The sequence below is a fragment of the Geotrypetes seraphini genome, chromosome 5 (assembly GCF_902459505.1).
Source record: "Geotrypetes seraphini chromosome 5, aGeoSer1.1, whole genome shotgun sequence".
Taxonomy (NCBI): Eukaryota; Metazoa; Chordata; class Amphibia; order Gymnophiona; family Dermophiidae; genus Geotrypetes; species Geotrypetes seraphini.
The window spans coordinates 222,769,859-222,790,843 of NC_047088.1; the positions used below are offsets into that span (position 1 = coordinate 222,769,859).

Below are 20,985 nucleotides of genomic sequence, written 5' to 3' on the forward strand. Positions count from 1 at the left end.
CCCCCCCCATTTTCTTTGTTATGCAGAATTATGTTCCTACAGTCTTTGAAAATTACACCGCCAGTTTTGAGATCGACACTCAGAGAATAGAACTGAGTCTTTGGGACACTTCGGGTAAGAGTTACTTAAAAATCTGCATGTATCCTTCCTCTGACATCTTACCTGTGCATGCTGTGGGTGATGGGTTAGTGTTCTTGGTGTGTGTGTGGGGGGGGGGGGAGGGGGTATTTTCCAGAGGTGCTCATTGTAAACTATCTTCGTTGTCTTCCCACCCACCCACACATAAACTGATGGTGCATATGGATCACCTCTAAGATTATTTTTGAAAGGATTTGCCATCATTCTTCTCCATCACGTTCGTAGAAAATGTGAAGTCTTTAGCTATTTGTAGAGCAGATGGGAAAAGGCGTTTATTTAAATCAGATGGCATGATCCCTTGGGGAAAGTTGGTATTTGACAACGGAGACAATTACTTGTGAGTCACTTATTGCTGAGCTGTTGCATACTCTGAAAGTGGAAAGAGGTGAGAGTAGTGTTAGAAATTTCTGGCATTTCATGACACATTGACTAATGAATCTGAGAAGGATAACCCTCAGCTTTGTTTTCTCTTCAGACCTGTAGCAGACATCACAATTTGGCTTTTCACACAGTAGGGATTTAAGGAGAGTTTAAAAAAAAAAAAATTATTTACAGCAGTTATGTCATAGGGAGGTTATGCATGCTCATCTCTCTAGTGAAGATTAATAAATTCCATGCAGGTATTACATGAAACTTGAGACACCTGAAATAGAGAATATTTAGCGAAGTTACATGTCTGGGCAGCTGCAGCATCTGTTTAGAAAAAGAAAGTATGCAGTGCCCTTTTTTTTTTTTTTTTACTTGGCCCATTCTAAACGACTCCTATCCCTAATGTTAAAGTGCCAAATGGTTACTACTTGATCACTTTGTGTGCAGTTGTGTAAAAGGTATCTGATTAAATTAACAAGTACAAAACACTGGCATTATAAAGAATTAACCGAGCTTAGTATGTGTGGAGGTCAAAGAGACAAAAAAAAGTAGACTGAAGCAAACCGCACAGTTGTAGCATAACATTTTTGTTCCTGTTTGTATCTGAAACAGTTTTTTAATGACTTTCAGCTTTGTAGGGTCTAGTTGGGTTTTTTAAACAGGAAAAGGAAGTTCTGTACTGGTAGCATAAAACTAGTGCTGTTACAGTAATTTTGAAATGCATGGGTTTTATTGTTGTACAGTCTTCAGCTCTTTCAGCCTTATCTTGTTAGCTTTAGTATAGGTTTCTTTAGCTAGGCTTTACCACAATCCATGGCTCATAGGCATGTTCTCCAAACTGGTAATATAGTTAAACTAATAATGAATGATAGCACAGACTTGTAATTGAAGTGGTTACAAGGAAGAGCGATTGTGGTAAGTGGTAATGCCAGTCTTCTCATCCCTGTGGGCAAGTTAATGTGGAGCACCAGTATCCTGGCTTCTTCCTCCCATCCATATACTAGCTGCTCCCATGAAGATACAGATGGAAGAGATGTGGTGCTTGGTTCTAGGTATTAAAGGGGATTATGTTGAGGAGGATGGGCTTCTTGATGTTGGTGGTTGTGGAAATGCAAGTTTTAAGAGGCATAAATTACACATTTAAAATATTTTACTTCCTCTTCATCTGAAATCTTTATGGGACTAGCATAATCTGAGATCTCATCAGGTTCTTCTCTCACTCATCATAGTGCTTCTTTCGCTCCATGATACAGTGATGTTAAAGATGGGGATGTTAATAGGTATTAAGACTGTCTGCTTTATTTTTTTTATGTATGTTTGCTTGTACCCTGCTTAGGTGATACATGGGCTAGAAAAAAGTTTTATTTCTCCGACACTTATATTTGCTTAATATAATGGAACACAAGCAAATATTGTGGAGAATATCTAGTTGGTGGATTCACCCACCTCACTTGTGTGGGTCTGTTGCATGTATTTGTACATAACTATTTCTCCATCTCCACCCTCACCTCCTGCTTCGGTATGCCTTTTACCTCCTCCCTGACTACTAGAAACAGTACAGTTTTGTCAGTTCGTCCTTGCCTTGCTTTACTCTGAAGGTTCACTATAAAGCTGGTAGATCCTGCAAAGGGCTGGCATTGGGAAAGGTAGGAAAACAAGGTAGTGGCCCCAAGTTCCCTTGCTAGAGGGGGCTCTTGGCTCACCCCTCCCAGACTTTGCCCTGACTTTGGCATTTTTAAACTTTAAAGTGAAGGTACATTGATGTAGCATGGGGCAGAGCTCTCATTCAGCTGGAGGGAGAGAGGATGGCTCAGGAAAGGGAGACCTTGTTACAGTACACCGCTTGTGAAACGGTGTTCTAGTGAGTTGTCTGCCACTTCCTCTTGGGCTGGGTAAAGCATGGCATTTGAAAAAGTTTGGCTTCCTTTCCTCCTCATTACAGAGTTATCTAACCTTTTGTTAAGGAATTGTAAGCAGTAAGTCAGAAAACAGTTTCTACTATACCAAAGCTATAGGGATTAGAATAATAAAGACCAAATAGTTTCAAGTGGCTCTAGAGAACAAAAGCAATCATATATTTTGAATGTGACTATTAAGATTTCACATTTTCAGAATTGAAAACTATACTTTAAGACTTTCAAAAATCAGGTTTGTCTTTTTCTCAAGCATTCTCTTTTCATACTAGTTAAGTGGTTTAGTAGTAGTGTAAATATCCTAACTCTGGATAGAAACTTCTAGCAAGGCCTGGAAACAATAATAAAAAGTCAAAAACCTTTTCTACCCTTGATAATTGGCAGTTCCTAGGTTATGTTCCTAACTTGCCCCAACAGTCCCATTCATCTGGAGGCCTCAGAATGGAAGTGGGACTGTATGGCCTCTTAAATAGCTGTAGTTTTTCCTTCAGAAGGTGAGTATGATTCATGCCAGTGTGACTGGAATTGAAGCATTTAATGAGTTGATAGAAACAAGTATTCAGAGCACCCCAGAGGTTTATAATTTTTCCAAAAAGTTGTGTGCTTCTATACTTCACCTTCTGTGGAGTTAATAAAAATACAGCATCAGTTGGGAGTGCCTGCCTTTTTATAGCAGTGTACTATAGCTATTAATTTAAATGCATTTACACCACACGCTGGAAAATATAAAATATGGCATGGCATTTGATGTCTTAAATACTGTGACAGGTAAAAAAAAATTACTGTACAAGCTGAAATGTGCTAGATGAACAAATCAAAACTGGCAATTCTATAAATGTAGAATTTGAAACTTAAGTGTATGGTAATAGAAAAGGATATACTGTAATTCTGAGTCTTCAACTTGTACCTTTGAAATAATTATACCTAGGAATATTCTTGCTTTGTGACCTGTAGACCAGAAAGAAATATCCCTCACACAGCCCTAGTTGCCTCACTGACCAGTTCTGTCCATACCAATTTAGGCAGAAGTTATTACTTATCTCCTGCAGAAAGATTAACATTCTGTTGCTTCTTGTGACTGGGAAGATTTGACCCTTCAAATACTTTGTTCCTCAGAGATGTATCTTTGACTGTCTAATTTTATATCTAGGTAGAACATTTTAATCCTCAATGCTTTAAATTGGAAAAAAATTATTGCATAATTCATTTCCAGACTTCAGTGATACATTTGCACATATTAACATCTGATATTAATGTTGCTGTAGGTTTTTGTACTGCTGCACTTTATTAGATGACAAGCAGATTGTTTGGAAACAAAACTGAATACTGTACAAACAACATGAATTCTATTGTGCATTAAATGGGCAAGTTGTCAAGCTGCATAAGGGCATGAAACTGCCCACAGTGCCCTAATCCAGTGATAAATGCTACCCTGTCTTCATAGTAATGAAATGAAATACTGTATTTTTTGCTCCATAAGACGCACTTTCCCCCAAAAAAGTGTCTTATGGAGTGAATGTAACAATTTTTTAAACCGCCTCCTTCCCCCGGTACCTTTTAAAATTCTGATGGTCCAGCGATGTATTGACGGGAGCATGCTTTCTGCACTCCTGCCCCTCTCTCGCTGGACAGCTGCCTCCTCATATCTTGCGGCCAGCGGTGTACAAGGCAGGAGTGAGCTTTTCGCACTTCTGCCTGGCCCCACGCCGCTCCCTGAATGGCTGCCATCAGGACTCATTAGAACTGAAGGCAGCCATTCAGGGAGTGGTGCGGGGCTAGGCGGGAGTGGTGCGGGGCTAGGCAGGAGTGTGAAAAGCTTACTCCTGTCTTGTGCATCGCTGGCCGCAAGATAGGAGGCAGCTGTCCGGCGAGGGAGGGGCAGGAGCGCGGAAAGATCGTTCCTGCCGATATACTGCTGGACCACCAGACTTTTAAAGGTACTGTGTATGTGGTGGGGGGGGCTAGGCTGCGACTGCCTACCACTTAGACCTGCCCTATACCCTGTCCTGGCCTATTACTAGACCACCAGAGGGGGGGGAGAACAGGTTGCAGAGCTTGGGAGGAAGGGGGCTGGCTGCAGAGCCTGGTAGGGAGTGGGGACAGGGTGCAGGGAGTGAGGGGGGCTGGGTGCAGAGCCTGGTATATTTTATTAAATATACACAATTTGGTTCAGAGTGTTTTGGGTTTTTTTTTCTTTTTTTCCTCCTCTAAAACTAGGTGCGTCTTATGGTCAGAAAAATACGGTAACAATTTTTTGCAGTGGCCACCTAATTCTGCCGGTTTGTTATTGTCATGCGGCTTCGGGGCAGTTGGCTTCCCTCCCCTTGCTTTGCTGAAACCTGGCCCTGGGGGAAGAAAGCAAGCGGCATCAATTGCTTAGTTTAAAGTTTTCTTCAGCACTGTCCTGAGTGCCGGCACGGGAATTGCCGTCCATAGCTTTTGTCACATCAGCGCTGAAACAGTTCCCTCCCAGTCCTAGCGCCTCCCTTTGAAAACAAACAGTGCTCCGGAGAGAAAGCAATTGCTGGTAAAAATGTTCAGTAACTTTAAACTTCGTTGTAGAGTCTTGCTGGCTCTCCGTGGTTTGTTTTTTAATACAAAATAAAATCAGAAAGCTTTATTAGACTATATAATAAATTTGTTTACTTTTTTTTTTTTTTTTTTTAGTCTATAGAAATTTCCTTGAGAGAAAATATCATATAGAATTGCCCCATCTAAGTGTACTTTTGAATTTTCAAAAATAAATGAATCTATTTACAGAAAATATGTCTGCATAAATTAGTGGCTAGATTTCCTGGGATAATTTTCAAAGTGAAAGTAGTAATTTTTTGGCTTTAAAATGAATAAAGATTTACAGTATTAAAAAAAAAAAAAAAAAAAAAGTAGTAATCTGTTATAATGATATTTGTGTTCACTGACACTACCATTTTTGTCACTATAAACAGTTGACAAATTTTGAGCAAAGCTCTGTTTAGAGAGATGCATCAAGCTGCTCCAATTTTTCAGTTTGATTCCTTAACCAATAGTGCTTAATTATAAGAGTTGTATGTTAAACTCAAATTGCCCAATTTATTCAACACGTAATACTGTGAACCACGATCCTCATATCTATAAAAGCATCTCACTTATCTGAAATGCTAACAGATGATGGATGCTGTAGTATGAGGCCTGCACTGGCATTCTACCTTTCCGTAAAACTAGTCAGATAAGGCTGGATTCTGTAACCTGTGCCTATGTCTGTAGCTGCCTAAGTGGTCACCGAAAATGTGTCAGTCGCACAACAGCGCCAATTACAGAATCGTGATTAAATTCAGCCAAGAGAGGCGGCTAAAATGTAGGCCTGGAAATCCCTGGCCTACATTTCAGCTGCCCATCTATGCCACTACAAGATTCTAAAAGTCAGGTCGCAGCAGCCGTAAACTGATTGTGGCAGGGGAAGTTATCCCCGATCAGCTGAGCTGGCTTTGGAGAGTCCTGCCTGCTCAGCTGATTGGGGGGGGGGGGGGAATGCCTGGGCTGCAATCAGCTGAGCAGCTGTGGCAGGGGGACCCCTTGCCCACGCCTTCCTGCCGGAACCCCCAAACATAGAAACATAGAAATAGACGGCAGATAAGGGCCACGGCCCATCCAGTCTGCCCACCCTAATGACCCTCCCCTACCTTTACCTTGTGAATAGATCCCACGTGTCGATCCCATTTGGCCTTAAAATCAGGCACGCAGCTGGCCTCAATCACCTGAAGTGGAAGACTATTCCAGCGATCAACTACCCTTTCAGTAAAAAAGAACTTCCTGGTGTCACCTCGCAGTTTCCCGCCTCTGATTTTCCACGAATGCCCTCTTGTTGCCGTGGGACCCTTGAAAAAGAAGATATCTTCCTCTGTCTTGACGCGGCCCGTGAGTTATTTGAACGTCTCGATCATGTCTCCCCTCTCTCTGCGCTCCTCGAGTGAGTATAGCTGTAATTTTTCTAACCGTTCCTCGTACGGGAGATCCATGAGTCCCGAGACCATCCGAGTGGCCATTCTCTGGACCGACTCCATCCTCAGCACGTCCTTGCGATAATGCGGCCTCCAAAATTGCACACAGTACTCCAGGTGGGGCCTCACCATGGATCTATACAATGGCATAATGACCTCCGGCTTACGGCTGACGAAACCCCTGCGTATGCAACCCATGATTTGTCTTGCCTTAGATGAAGCTTTCTCCACTTGATTGGCAGCCTTCATGTCCTCACTGACGATCACCCCTAAGTCTCGCTCTGCTAGCGTTCTTGTTAGGATCTCATCATTAAGGGTATAAGTCCTGCATGGATTTTGGCTACCCAAGTGCATAACTTTGCATTTTTTGGCATTGAAACTGAGTTGCCAGGTCCTAGACCAGCGCTCCAGTAGGAGTAGATCGTGCATCATGTTGTCGGGCATTGAGTTTTTGTCCGTTGTGCTTTTGCCCACTACATTGCTTAGCTTGGCGTCATCGGCGAATAATGTTATTTTACCTCGGAGCCCTTCTGTCAAGTCACTTATGAAGATATTGAACAGGATCGGGCCCAAGACCGAGCCTTGGGGCACTCCACTGATCACCTCCGTCATTTCAGAGGGGGTGCCGTTTACCATTACCCTTTGAAGCCTACCTCCAAGCCAGTTCCCAACCCATTTTGTCAATGTCTCGCCCAATCCTATAGAACTCATTTTACTTAGCAACCTGCGGTGTGGTACACTATCGAATGCTTTGCTAAAGTCCAGGTACACGATGTCCAGGGACTCCCCAACATCTAGCTTCCTCGTCACCCAGTCAAAGAAGCTGATCAGGTTGGATTGGCAGGATCTCCCCTTAGTAAATCCATGTTGACGGGGATCCCGCAGGTTCTCCTCATCAAGGATTGTGTCTAATTGGTGTTTGATTAAGGTTTCCATTAGTTTGCTCAATACTGATGTGAGACTCACTGGTCTATAGTTTGCTGCCTCAATTTTTGAGCCTTTCTTGTGAAGTGGAATGACGTTAGCCGTCCTCCAGTCCAATGGGACGCTGCCTGTACTAAGGGAGAGGTTGAAGAGCACGGACAGCGGTTCCGCCAAGACATCACTCAACTCCCTGAGCACCCTGGGGTGTAGGTTGTCAGGCCCCATAGCCTTGTTAACCTTGAGCCTTGACAGTTCATCGTAGACACTGCTGGGTGTAAACTTGAAATTACTAAATGGGTCAGCCGAGCTAACCCTTGTCTGTAGCTGAGGGCCTTGCCCCGGCGCTTCTCGGGTGAAGACTGAGCAGAAATATTCATTTAATAGTTGTGCCTTTTCCGAGTCTTTTTCCACATATTCTCCGTCTGGTTTCCTAAGAAGTACTATCCCTCCCGAGTTTTTTCTTCTGTCACTGATGTACCTGAAGAATGATTTATCTCCCTTCTGGATGTTCTTTGCTAGAGACTCTTCCATGTGGAATTTAGCCTCCCTGACTGCAGTTTTGACGGCTTTAGACTTGGTCAGGTATTCTGCTCTAGAGTCATGTTTCCCTGATTGTTTGTAAGAGATGAATGCATTTTTCTTCTTCTTGATGAGGTCTGAGATCTCTGCAGTGAACCACTGTGGCTTATTGTTCCTACGCCGTTTACTTACTAATTTAACATAGCGGTTTGTCGCTTCCTGTATGGTGGCTTTCAGAGTCGACCACATTTCTTCTACGTTATTGGTTTGGCTGGAGGGATGCCTACATTATCTGGCCCACTTCTTCACAATGACGGGTCTTCCCCTGGGATGCACCGGGGAGGGCTAAGGCCTTGACAGGCCCAGGCACCTAAGGCCAACCAAAGTCTTGGGCCTCCTTCCTACTGCATTCTGGAATGCACTGGGAGTGGCCAGATACCTAAGGTCCCTCCCATGGGGGTGGTGTTTGGGGGTTTCAGGGTGGGGATTCGGAGGTATTGGTGGTTGGGGCAGGTCATCGGTTTGGGAAGGGGGGGTCAGCAAGCAGTAGGGAGTGCTGCAGGGGTTCTTGCAGAAGGGAGTGGGCATCCCTCCTGCTTTGGGACTTCAAAGGAGGATTTGGGGGTTCTGGTCAGTGACCAGTATTTAGTCAAATTTTACCTTATTAATCTTGTAAAACACCTTTTGTTGCAGAAGGGGTTTGCCTACTAAAGATCAGTTGAGCAGCAAACAGAATTCTCACCTATCGAACATCCTTCCAGAATGCCTTCATATTGGAAAAAATTTGCATGTTATCTGAAATTACCTAGCCTTTTATAGGAAATCTAAAACATAAATGTAACCTTTTTACCCTACAAGGTTCATTCTAGAGACTCCCCCCCCTCACTCCCTTACTGACCTCATTTTGAAGCACAGATTTGAGCCACCTGTGCTATGACACAATCTTATGTACAAGGTTTTGCTTGTGGGCTAGAATCTAGAAACAATTAGGAAAAAACATACATTTGTAGATCATCTTTTATAAAAATTTCTACATTTGTCCAGGTTTTTTCTATATTTAATATCTTGTTTAGAAACTGTCTCTAAGAGTAGATTTCCCATTTGTCTTAATTTTGAGTAGCTTGTAAATAGAGGTTGAAATATGACCCCCCTGTATGAAACACACTAATGAAGTAATTCTGGATGAAGCCAAAAATGCTGTGGCCTTGTCAGGGGATTTAGCATATAATTAAATCCAGAAGGGGGCTTTAAAGGCTTCAGAATAAATGAGGTCTACAGTGACTTGCACATAGTCTGCACTTTCACCTTAGAAAATGTAACACTAATTATAAGCTAGTTCCTTTCACTGAAGCTTCCCTGAGGAAAAGTATTTTTAAGCTGTAAAAATTTATTTTTGCTGCTTGGAATCCTACAATACTGTAAGAACTGTATCTGAGGAGTTCATTTTGCTGCTTCATATAACTTTCTCAAGTACGAACTCAGCATCTAAGTAATGTAGCACATTAAAGCTTCCATTTGGGTTCTCCATTTTTTTGGACCATAGTTGAGGGAATCAAATAGTTATGAAATCTGCTGGAAGTGCTTGCCCATATTAGCTACAAATTCCAAGCTAGGAGAACCAGTTGTAGGATAGTGCACAATTGTTGAAAAAATATCCAAGGAAATGTTTCAGTTGCCTGCCTTTTATAGCAATAGATCATTACGGGTGACTTAAAGCATTTTCAGCCATGCTGGTTCTGTTATTAAAGATGAGATTAAAATTTTAGAAATCTTATTCCTGCAGTGTCTGATCCTTTCTTTGGTCAGATAGTTTCTTTGGTCAGATACTTGTTTACCATTCTGAAAACAGATATGCAAAATTTGGCCCTTTTTTCCTATTTTTAGTGCACACACAGGATTAGTGAGTTCTAGCCGAAAAATTACCACCTGCTTAAAAGGAGGCGGTAGCGGCTAGTGCGTGCGGCATTTTAGCGTGCGCTAAAACCTTTAAAGTGCCTTTGTAAAAGGAGCCCTAAGATATTTAAAGTGATTGCATTACATGTGTTTGAGTTGCAGAGGTTTCTAAATAAAGAATAATTGTTAAAAATGCTTTTTTGTTGCCCACAACTTTTACAACACTTAACATTTTTCTTTCACTGGAATAAACACTTTCAAAATATTTTGACAGTGGTTAAAACCGGGGCTGTGTAATTGGAGCTGATAAACATATACAAACGTAAGGTAAAATTTTGTTTTGAATTTAAAATACTGGTAAAATATAAGATCCAGGACAAATAATTACTCTTTGGTCCTCTCGCCTCTAAAATCCTATTTCTTGAATTTTTTGTTCAGCCCTGAAGTGTTTTGAAGCAGTCTTCTTGTTGCCAAAATGCTGCCATTGTGGCCATCTTGGATTTCCCAATTTTTAATTTTTTTTTTTTTTCTCCATAACTTCTCTAGCTGCTCCAAAACCTCCTCTTTTGCTTTCAAAATTGACAGGGGTGGAGGAGAGGAAGGGAGAGGAGATTGTTGTTCATGGGAAAAAAATACATCCCCTGAAAATAAGCCCTAGTGCATTTTTTGGACCCCAAATTAATACAAGACATTCTTATTTGGGGGGGAAACACGGTATAATTCAGTTAGAGCAATTGGTAACTCCTATATGAGGCTGGAACGTGTTCTTATGTACTCTGCAGGTACCATGTGCTAATGATAGCATTAACACATGACTTCTAAGAAACAGGGAATGCCCCTAAAGATGCTGCATTGATAATGTATTAATACCAGATTCTAGCACAAAAAGGGCCCCATTCTACCTAGAGACTCATGTTCTGGGTATGTTCTGTGTTAATACACTTGGAATTATGCCAGAGTCCTGCCAAGACTTTGGATTGTTTTTCCAGCTTTTGAAAACCACTGTTTTAAAATCTAGGGCAGTAGCATCTACGGACTACTTTCAGAAGTGTTATGATTACCCAATTGAAGTACTATGTGTATTTTAATAGGAATTTCCTACTTAGTTTTGATGTCTGGAAAATCATCGTCTGTAACTTGTATTTAACTATCTTGTACAGAAATGATGCTGTGGCCACTGAGCTATATGCTGAAGAGGAAATTGTATTGAGATGCTTCTGCAGGCCCACGTCAATGGATGCTCCCACTGACAGCAATGGGCTGTAAGGAAAAGGCACAAGAGTACACTTCTCCCTCCGTATTCACGGTTTCAGCAATCGCAATTTTGATTATTCACGGTTTTTAGCTTGCTGGCTCCTCCCCCCTCACCCCCCAATTACATCAGCTTGCATAAAGAAATCACTGATTGCAAGTGTTTACAGAGAAAATTGCTGATTCCCAGCACTTTCTTCACTGTGTTTTGCCTCTCCTTCAGGAACAGGCCAGGTCTCTCACCATGTTATTTGTGGTTTGGCCATATTCACAATGATTTTGAATAGAAAACAGCGAATAACATGAAAAAGTTATTTGCGGGTCTGTTAATCCCCTATCACAGCAAATACAGAGGGAGAAGTGTATATACAATTAGTAGGATGAAAAGAAGTAAAAGGACTTACTTGGTTTTTTTTTCCCCATCTAAACTTCTCTTTACTGATTTCGAGTTACTAGTGCTGGAAATATTCACCTTGCTTATCCCTCAGATTCTTTAATATGAAAGTCCAGATTCTTTAATATGAAAGCAGAGTGTGCAGGAAGTTTTGACTCCTGGCTGCAAAGTGGTGGGCTTCTTTGGCCTACAATGGGCTGGGGTAGGAACTTCCTGCCATGCTGGCTCAAAAAGGGAGTAACTTCTCCTCCTCTGGCATGATTATATAGATAAACACCCTGTAAAGGATCAGTGAAACCTCCTGGCTTTCTCTATTGTTCAGATAAAACTTTATAACATTTATAAAAGGTCTTTTGAGTCCTCTGGTCTCTAAGGGCCAGATTCTCTATCGCCGGTAAAATCCGACTGTTCGCTGTTGTGGCCGTAAATGTAACAATTTCAAAAAGATGAGTCATTCTTGAAGAATTGCACATGCAAGTGAGGTTTGTGAAGGTTCATGGAGGGTTGCCAAATTTACATGAGAAGAGTCGCTGGTGATAGCGATTGACATATGTGCAGAATAGTCCACGAAAGAAGCATAAATATGCATATATACTGGGAAAAAGCTATGGTGTAGGCATGAATATTAGGGGGCGTGCCGTATTGAAGCGCAATATATGCACATGTCATAGGCACATGTGACTGTTGTGTCAATCATAGGCATTCTGGAATACTGGAATCATGATGACTTCTAGCACTATTGGATGGAGGGGAAGGAAGGGAAGATGTCAGCTTTCCAACAAGTGTGCATAAGATAACCTTTAGTACACATACCTGAGATGTGTGCTTTTGAGATTCCTCCCCCCCCTTGAAAACTATTATACATCTATACTACTATAATTTATGTGAATGATGTGAATTTCATTTTATCATGAACCACAGCCAGAAACTCGGCCTGAGACATGCTTTTCACAGTACCTACCTCCAGTTCTAGTAATTTTTGGTCATCAAAATCTGGTACCACACTTGGAGAATCGCCCAGCAATGATGGAGAATCGCCCAGAGTGCTTGTTTAAATATTTTGAATCCATTTTAATATTTATGACTGTTTAAATACATTTTGCATGGCAGGCAGAGGCTGCTAAGAAGCTCAGAAAAGGCCATGGTGAGCCATTCTGGTAACCGCACAGTAAAATACTGCCATGCTAAACCGATTGGAGCCAGTCTAGCCATTGAAGCCATCGGCGCAGTGTGCGACAGCCTCAAAGAAAGCAAACAGAATGCTGGGCATCATCAAAAAGGGTATCACAACCAAGACGAAAGAAGTCATCATGATTCCAGTATTCCAATCATAGGCACCTGGAATACTGTGTCCAGTACTGGTCGCCGTACCTCAAGAAAGACATGGCAGTACTCGAGGGAGTCCAGAGAAGAGCGACAAAACTGATAAGAGGTATGGAAAATTTTTCATACGCTGACAGGTTAAAAATGCTGGGGCTGTTCTCCCTGGAGAAGAGGAGACTTAGAGGGGACATGATAGAAACCTTCAAAATCCTGAAGGGCATAGAGAAAGTGGACAAGGACAGATTCTTCAAACTGTGGGGAACCACAAGCACTAGGGGTCACTCGGAGAAATTGAAAGGGGACAGGTTCAGAACAAATGCTAGGAAGTTCTTTTTTACCCAGAGGGTGGTGGACGCATGGAACGCTCTTCCAGAGGTTGTGATAGGCCAGACCACAGTACAGGGGTTCAAGGAAGGTTTGGATAGGTTCCTAAAGGATAAAGGGATTGAGGGGTACAGATAGAAGCAGAGGTAGGATATAAAAATGGTCAAATCACTTCACAGGTCAAAGGACCTGGTGGGCCGCCGCGGGAGCGGACCGCTGGGCGGGATGGACCTCTGGTCTGACCCAGTGGAGGCAACTTCTTATGTTCTTATGTTCTTGTGTAGTGACTAAACCTTATTTGATCTAGTGAATCCTCTGCAGCGATTAAGTCACTGGGCTGAACTTTCTGCATAGAGTAAACACCCTCATGAAATGCTGCACCTACACTTAGCTGTACTTATATGGTCTGTTGGCTGTATAAGTAACTATGACTTAAACAGACAGGTATGTGCCTGAGAAACTGCTGTTTCTGGGCGAGCACCTTTTTGAGTTTGTAGCAGTTTCTCTCTTGCTGTTAATGATCCTGAAAGTAGAGAGACAGCTGCAAGTATGAATGATGTGTAGCTATGGTGCACTTGCCAGCATTATGAACGAGGCCAATTTTAGCTGAGGTCTTCTAGAAGCAGCATTAGCATTTCTGGGCTATTTACATGTGTTTCTTCGCTCACTTTTTGAAGAGATTTCAATAGTACAGAGCTGCATGCAAGCAGTTTGACATAACACTTCTAGAACTACTGAACTGAAAGAGCTGGCCTGGTAAAATGAAGTGTCCAGTATCAAACAGACATGAAAATAACACTTTGAATTCCATGGGAAAGTAATCTTGTTTGCCCTTAGTCTAACGCAGACACTGCAAGGAAATAGAGCATCTTGTCTGGGCATGCCCCTCTTCACATGAGTTTTTGGAATTTACTTTGCATTTATGAATCTGCATCTGGCACTATACTTTCCCTTTTTTTAGGTTTTAAAGCAGTAATTTGTTTTACAAAAAAAACCTCAAAGTAGACCTTCGTTTTTTTATAGAAGCATTATTGGACAGCCGGTTTTGTTTTTACAATGGCCTGATTCACCAAGTTAACCTTAATCACCTTGTTTGGTAATGCTTACACTCCCATGTGTTTCTTATTTCAAAAACCAAATTCCTGAAATACTTTGAATCCTCCTGGCATATGAGTTAACTTCAGTGTCTTGGGAATGTCATGCACTCTTTCCCTTATGCCCCCTCCCATCCCCCTGGCTTTTAGTTCTTCTGTGGCAATGCTGGGAACTGCCAGTGCTTTGTTTGAAATATCTTTTGTTAGGCCTCCTTCCTGCTAAGCCTTTCAGGCACGGCCCTCGATATTCCTTTATGCTTCCATTGTCCTGTCGTGCTTGGTTCTGCTTGAACCTATCAGTCATGTATATTCCTGCTTAATTATTTCAAGAGAAATGCATTATTCTTTAGCCATAATTAAGTTCATTATACAGATCTTTTTAGTGTTGGCTACTATTACCTTGGTTCTAGTGTCAGCCCAAGGAACAGGAACCAAGGAATCAAATTCACTTTTTATACTGTAGGTCTAAATGCTATCTCAGGTTGAATACCTTCTACCATTTTAGTTGCAATGTCCTCTATCTTAGGATTCTTCATTACTGGGACTTTTTTTTTCTCTCTATCAAAACTGTCTCTTCTCTCCCTCACCTTCAACTGAGCATACTTGGTTCATTCATGGGCTTTAGATCCATTCTCAAGCAAATGCCACCCAAAATTACTTACCACAGGTAAAAATTATGTGCAGTGACATGCAACTGCTTCTATGAAGAGATTACTGGAAAAAGATTTCTGAAGCTAATTTGTGCTTATCCCTCCTACATCTCCTTATGTTTGCTAAACATACACATCAAGCAACATTTTATAGGCAATGGGCATTTCTAGAAAGCTAATTTTAATAAATACTGTTTTTAAGTTTATGCTGGTGAAGACTTCAACTGTGTTAAAGATACACATAAGTAACATTGCTTGGTTTTAATCATTGTATAACTAGTTAAATGTAATGTGAAGTTTAAAGAAGGAACCCATATTGTGGTTTTGCAAGCCTAAGTAACTAATTTTGTTTTGATTCTTATAGCATTACAGACTGGTGCTATATAGATACACAAGTTCCCCTGCTCACGGAGCCTTTGTGAGACAGACCAGACAAGATGAGTGGTAGGAACAAGCAGGGATAAAAATGTCAAGTGTCAAGCTAGTGCTGGTTAATTAGATACAGGCAGCACTAAAAGGTAGGCAAAGTCTAGTCTTCCTCCAGGACTTACATGAATTAGGTGTTTAAACAAAACTTGTGGCTTTCCTTTCAGTATTTCTTTATAAAGTATCACTTATCCCATGGAAAAACTAGTGACTACCTCAGTTAAGACAAACAAGAAAGCATAGTAATAGATAGAAAAGGTCTTCTGATGTGTTTAACAGCTTCCTAACTTTATAAACTGCCTCGCCCTCAACATGCACAATTGCAGCTAAAATGCACCCACATTTCCTACCTGCTTGGAAACTGACATATAATATACTGTATACATGTAGGCATAGATTTTAAAATTGGGTGTACTTCAGGGTGTAGTTTAGGCATGTCTCCTTTCCTTCTCCCTCCCTCCCTTTCACCTCTTCCTGGTCGGCAAGAGCAGCGAATTATGAACACTGCTGCTGCCGGAAGAAGTTCCTGGCACCGGCCCTTGGAGCACCCCCGGGGAGGGGAAGCCGAATGCCAGGGGGGGAAACGGACGCCAGGGGGGAAGTCAGACAGCAGCACTTCCCGACTGACCCTCCCCCCTTGCCATCTAAAGCAGGTGCGGCAATGGCCGGCCAGCAAGAGCAGCGCTACTGCTTCTGCTTTAGGGGGCGAGGGGGGAGGGTCAGCCAAATCGGGAACCAATTTTTTTTTTGTTGCTGGTGTTTTGAATCAATTCACCCGAAGTGAATCAGTGAACCGATTCGAATCATGAATCAGGCAGCACTAGTGTTCAGTCCTTTCCCTCAATCCAGGAGTTGCAGAAATCCTAACACTTTTCTGAGTACATTCTCCTCCCACCTCAGAGAGAGCCCCCTGTAGCTTTCTATTTCTGCAAGCAATCCAAGCAAAAGTTTTTTGAATTTGCTCTGCATCTTTTTTCTTATTTTTTCACTTGTTATCTTTTCGATGGCTTGAGTGCCTTGAGACCCCTTTGCAGTGGTCTCTGTTGGTGGAAAGGACGCAGTCCCGCAGAGCTGAACTGCTGCTTCACTGAGAAACTTTGGTGGATCTGAGGAGCTAGCCTGCTGTGTGCTGTCCTTCCTGGATTTGAGATTCATTCCCCTGGAAGCTTACCCACTGACCTTGTCAGGTTTAAGCCTAGGCTGTATGCACCCTGAGTAAAACTCCTCCAGGTTTCAGTGTGCAGGCTGTGTTTCCTGCCCTGGTGGCAAAGATCTTCAAGTCTGGTCATTTTGGAGCTATTCTGAGACAGAAAATCATTTTCCTTCATTCAGTTGCAGTGAAAATGACTGACAGCAGGCACTTCAAAGACTGCAAGTACTTCTCCATTATTTCCTATGGGAACTTTGGGGGTGGTCTGCTAAACTCTCCAAACCCCAAATTGCTATTTTTTTTTTATTTTCAGATTTTATTTTTGCTGCTTTTGGCATGAATTCACTGGCGGCTATCTTGGATTTTTATTGATCTTTCTTTTTTTCAAAGTTTCATTTCTGCCTCAAAACCCCTCTATTTGATTAAATCATTTGGAATGGACTCCCCAGCCCCTAATCCAGTGTATCGCACACTGTGTGAGATTTCTGGTGTGCCGCAACACACTGGCGAGGAGGAGAGTCATCCACGTCGGCTGCCTTCCTACAGGATGTGCCTCTCGTGGCGAGAGGCATGTCCGGTAGGAAGTCAGACGGCGCAGCTGACTCTCCTCCTAGCCGGCATCTCTCCTCTTCTCCCCGCACCTCCTGGAACCTTGTAACGGTGGGGTCGCGGCCAGACGGGCCTCTGCAAATGCATGGATGTTAACGTGATGATGTCACATATGTGCATGACATCATTGCGTCAACTTCTAGGTGCCTTCTGGCTGGAGCACTGTTTTAGTGTGCCGCCGGCCGAAAAAGTTTGCAAGACACTGCCCTAATCTGTCAAATGTATGCATTGATGGTGCTGGATCAGTGACCATATACTGCATGCCACAGTGCACTGGGAGAGGGGGCAGGAGCTTCAGACTTTGCTGCCTCCAGGGCTGGGGAGCCATCCTGGGCTGTAATTTTGGAAAAATCTTGCCTAGATGCTGTTCTGGAGCTTGGCGTCAAATGCCTGCATTCCAAGTCTGGGGACTCTTTTGGTACAGTATGAGCGCCTCAGCAGGGCCCTGCAGTGGCCTAGGTGTGAATTTTCACTAGATTTTTTTTTTTTGCTACTCTGGAAAGTGTATTCTTCAGACCCTGCTCATTGGACACAGCTGGCAGGTGAGTCACTTTTTTCTAAACCAGCTGTGCCAGTGGCAGAGATCCCATTTCAGGAGCCCTCTTGTTTGGCTATTGCAGAGCTTGATGGCAAAATACAGCTTTTGTCTCCTGACACTGCTTTTATTTTGGATCCGGCTGATACCCTTGCTGGGACTAGTTGGCATGGTCGCCTCGAGAGCCCAAATTTGGGTGAGGACCCCACCATCCGCAGACCTTTTTAAGCATGGCTTTGATCACCATTTTATTGCTGGGGTTCTCAAAGAGCAATAAATTGGAATCTCCTCTTTCCACCTCAGTGTTTAGTCATAGACCGCTTAATGTGCTGTCCTCTTCCCCCCCCCCCCTCCCCATCTCATCCACACCACCTTGGTCTGATTATGGAACAATAGGATGCTCAGGCTGCTCTTTCTGGCTCTTAAGCTATGACTAAGCTTTAACTGCTGGCTCCTTTTCAACAGTTTGAGCATCCTAAGGTGGATTCTGCTGTGGCATAGGATACCCAGTGCACGGACCTCCCTAGTGATGGAATAGTGTTTAAGGACTCCCAGGATCGCATGGTGGATATTATATTTTCCAGGATCGCATGGTGGATATTATATTTTAAAAAACAACCTTTTTGAAGTGGCTTCTTCAGGCATCGAGGTGGCAGCAGCTGCCTTCGTGCTACGTGCCTATCGCACGAGATTGCGCAGTGTGCTCTCTGCAGAAGTGGATGTTTGACCCCCAGCTAATGCTGGACAGTGTGGATCTCATTTGAGTTCTTACCACTTATGCGGTGTCTGTGTATTGGCTTTTTTGGATCTGTCCTTGGGCTGGGAGCACTGCCTCCAAGGCCACTTTAAGCAGACTTCCTTTTAAGAGCCAGACTTTGGGAGGAGATGGTAGTAATTTTTGTCCCTTCTGCCATTTTATCAGAGATCCTCAGGCTCTTTCAGAGATATTCCTAGGAATACAGTCCCCATGACAACAAACTTCTAATTCCAGCCATCGTCAGACCTCCGGATTCCGGGCAACTGCTGCTCCTAAACAGCCTTTCAGTAGGCCGCCTTGCTCAGTCTTACCAGAAGTGGACTCGTATGATAAAAGAGTGCTCCACATCATTCAGGAGGGGCACAAGAGAGGTTTCTTTTGCCTGCCTCCAGATTTGATTTTGACTCGCCAGCAGGTCGTCCGGAATAGGAGTCAAAGAGGACTCCACACTACTTCGCAGCGTCTCTTGTACATCTGAACCCTAGAACCCATTCCAGAACATGAATCAGGCTTCAGCAGATGCTCTTTATACTACATCGTGCCAAAGTATGGCTCAGAGGACTGGAGGCCCATTTTGGTTCTTAAGTCGGATCAGTCACTTCTGCAGATTCCTCATTTCCGAATGAAAACAGTATGCACAGTCTTTGCTGCTAGCTGTCCTGGCAGAGTTTCTAGTATCTTTGGATCTCACGGAGGCTTTTCTCCATTTTCTACCATTTCTGGAACATTGCATGTTTCTGCATTTCCATTGTTCTATGACAGCATTTCTAGTCCGCAGCTCTTTCTTATGGGCTTGCAACAGCTCCCTTATTCACTCAAAAACAAGCCCCACACGGACAAACGATACACACACCCAGCAACACTTCAAGGCCTTACTTACAACCCACAACATTCACACTCCCCAAAGAGAAAGGGAAAAAGAAAAGAAGTGGAGAAAAAGGCCTCAGTTCAGCTTCATCTGGCCAAAAAAACTCCACTCCTACACATCTGACACATATGCAGCCATAACACCGGTACATCGGATGTGTGGTCATTGTTCTGTCTGTTCTCTAATGATCGAATCTGATGTGTTTCAACATCCTAAGACTGGTTTTGTCTATAAGTTGAGGTGTTCTACTTCATGCTCCACTGAAGGGGTGATTTATGTGATTCTTTGCCCCTGCTTGAAAATTTATGTTGGGCTTACTTACCGTCAGTTCAAGACTTATTGAACATAGATCATGTTTGAATACCCGGCGTTTGGAGAAACCACTGGTGATGCATTCTTTAGAAGCACATCATGATTTTGGAGCCCTGCGATGTATTGTGATTGAACATATTGCGCTCCCAGTTCGACAGGGGGATTGGAGACGTCTCCTGTGGCAAAAGGAGCAGAGATGGATTTATCAGCTACAATCAGTCCATCCTGAGGGTTTAAATGCCCGAATAGAATGGTCCGCCTTCTTTTGAGTTTGAGTGTTTTTTGATTGGTGGCTGCATGTGGAGGGGCGGAACTTTTGGCCTTTTTAAGAGCCGGGGTGAAGAGTTTCTCTGCGCCAGTTTTGATCGATGAAGTGGTGAGGATGTCTGAGGAGTATGGTGGGTCTGGAATACCTGGATGTGAAGCAATGATATGAACACCCCTGACGCAGCGATTTGATGCGAAACGGAGGGTTCCCCGTTGGGTGTAAGGACTGCCTGGCCTGGATTTGGAGGCCATTAACAGCTAAGTTATTTTTTCTTGCTTTTGCTATGGATGTTATGAGCTGGACTATACTGCCTTTTGTTACATTCACCCACTGACTTTCATCTGTATTAGGCATGCCGTTTGATACCACCTGGCAGGCTACTTTAGTTGCCTTGTTTTCTTGGACTATTTTTCAGCGTTTACACATAAACAGGTTTTGTAGGAGTGGAGTTTTTTTGGCCAGATGAAGCTGAACTGAGGCCTTTTTCTCCACTTCTTTTCTTTTTCCTTTTTCCCTTTCTCTTTGGGGAGTGTGAATGTTGTGGGTTGTAAGTAAGGCCTTGTAGTGTTGCTGGGTGTGTGTATCGTTTGTCCGTGTGAGGCTTGTTTTTGAGTGAATAAGGGATTTATTCGGGCCCTAATCCTTGAGTATTTATTTCTCTTGCAACAGCTCCCCACACTTTAACCAAGGTGAGAGTACTTGTAGCATTTTTTTTCTCCACAGGCAGGGTGTCCAGGTCCATCCTTTCTTGGACGATTGGTTGATCCGGGCTCTGTACAATGGAGATGGTGGTCTCTCTGCTACAGAGCTTGGGTTGGATTGTCAACTTCAAAAAGAGCCAGTTGACACCATCTCAGATCTTGGAGTATCTGGGCCTTCTCTTTGACACCTAGCAGGGTAGTATGTTTTTTTTCTGAGCCACACAGTCTGAAACGTAAGCAGCTGATCTGAGATATCCTGAACCTTCCAGCTCCCACACCATGGCATTATCTTCAGGTACTGGAGGCAGTACCCTAGGCCAGTGCACACATACACTCTCTACAGGAGTTCCTCCTCTTTGGGGATCTCCACAACGTCATCCCTTTCAGATGCCACTCCCCTGGACGGAACTAGCATGCAGAAGTCAGTGCTGATGGCTTAAGGGAAAGGTTCTCCACCTGTGCAAGTTTCTTCGGATCTTAGTGGTTAACTCTTATGATGGACACCAGCCTGTCGGTTGGGGTGATCACTACAGGCACTGCTCCATTCAGGGGCAGTGGTCTCCTCGTCAGTGGTGTTGATCGATCAATTG

The 20,985-nt window shown here is 43.1% G+C and overlaps 1 protein-coding gene across 1 annotated transcript in view; it reads left to right on the top strand.

Annotated features, from left to right (window-relative positions):
• Nucleotides 1–20,985, top strand: part of RND3 (Rho family GTPase 3) — a 37,318-nt gene that overhangs the window by 874 nt on the left and 15,459 nt on the right. Inside the window, exon 2 of the mRNA XM_033946971.1 lies at nt 27–114. Coding sequence (XP_033802862.1) covers nt 27–114 — 88 coding nt within the window. The remainder of the gene's footprint in view (nt 1–26; nt 115–20,985) is intronic.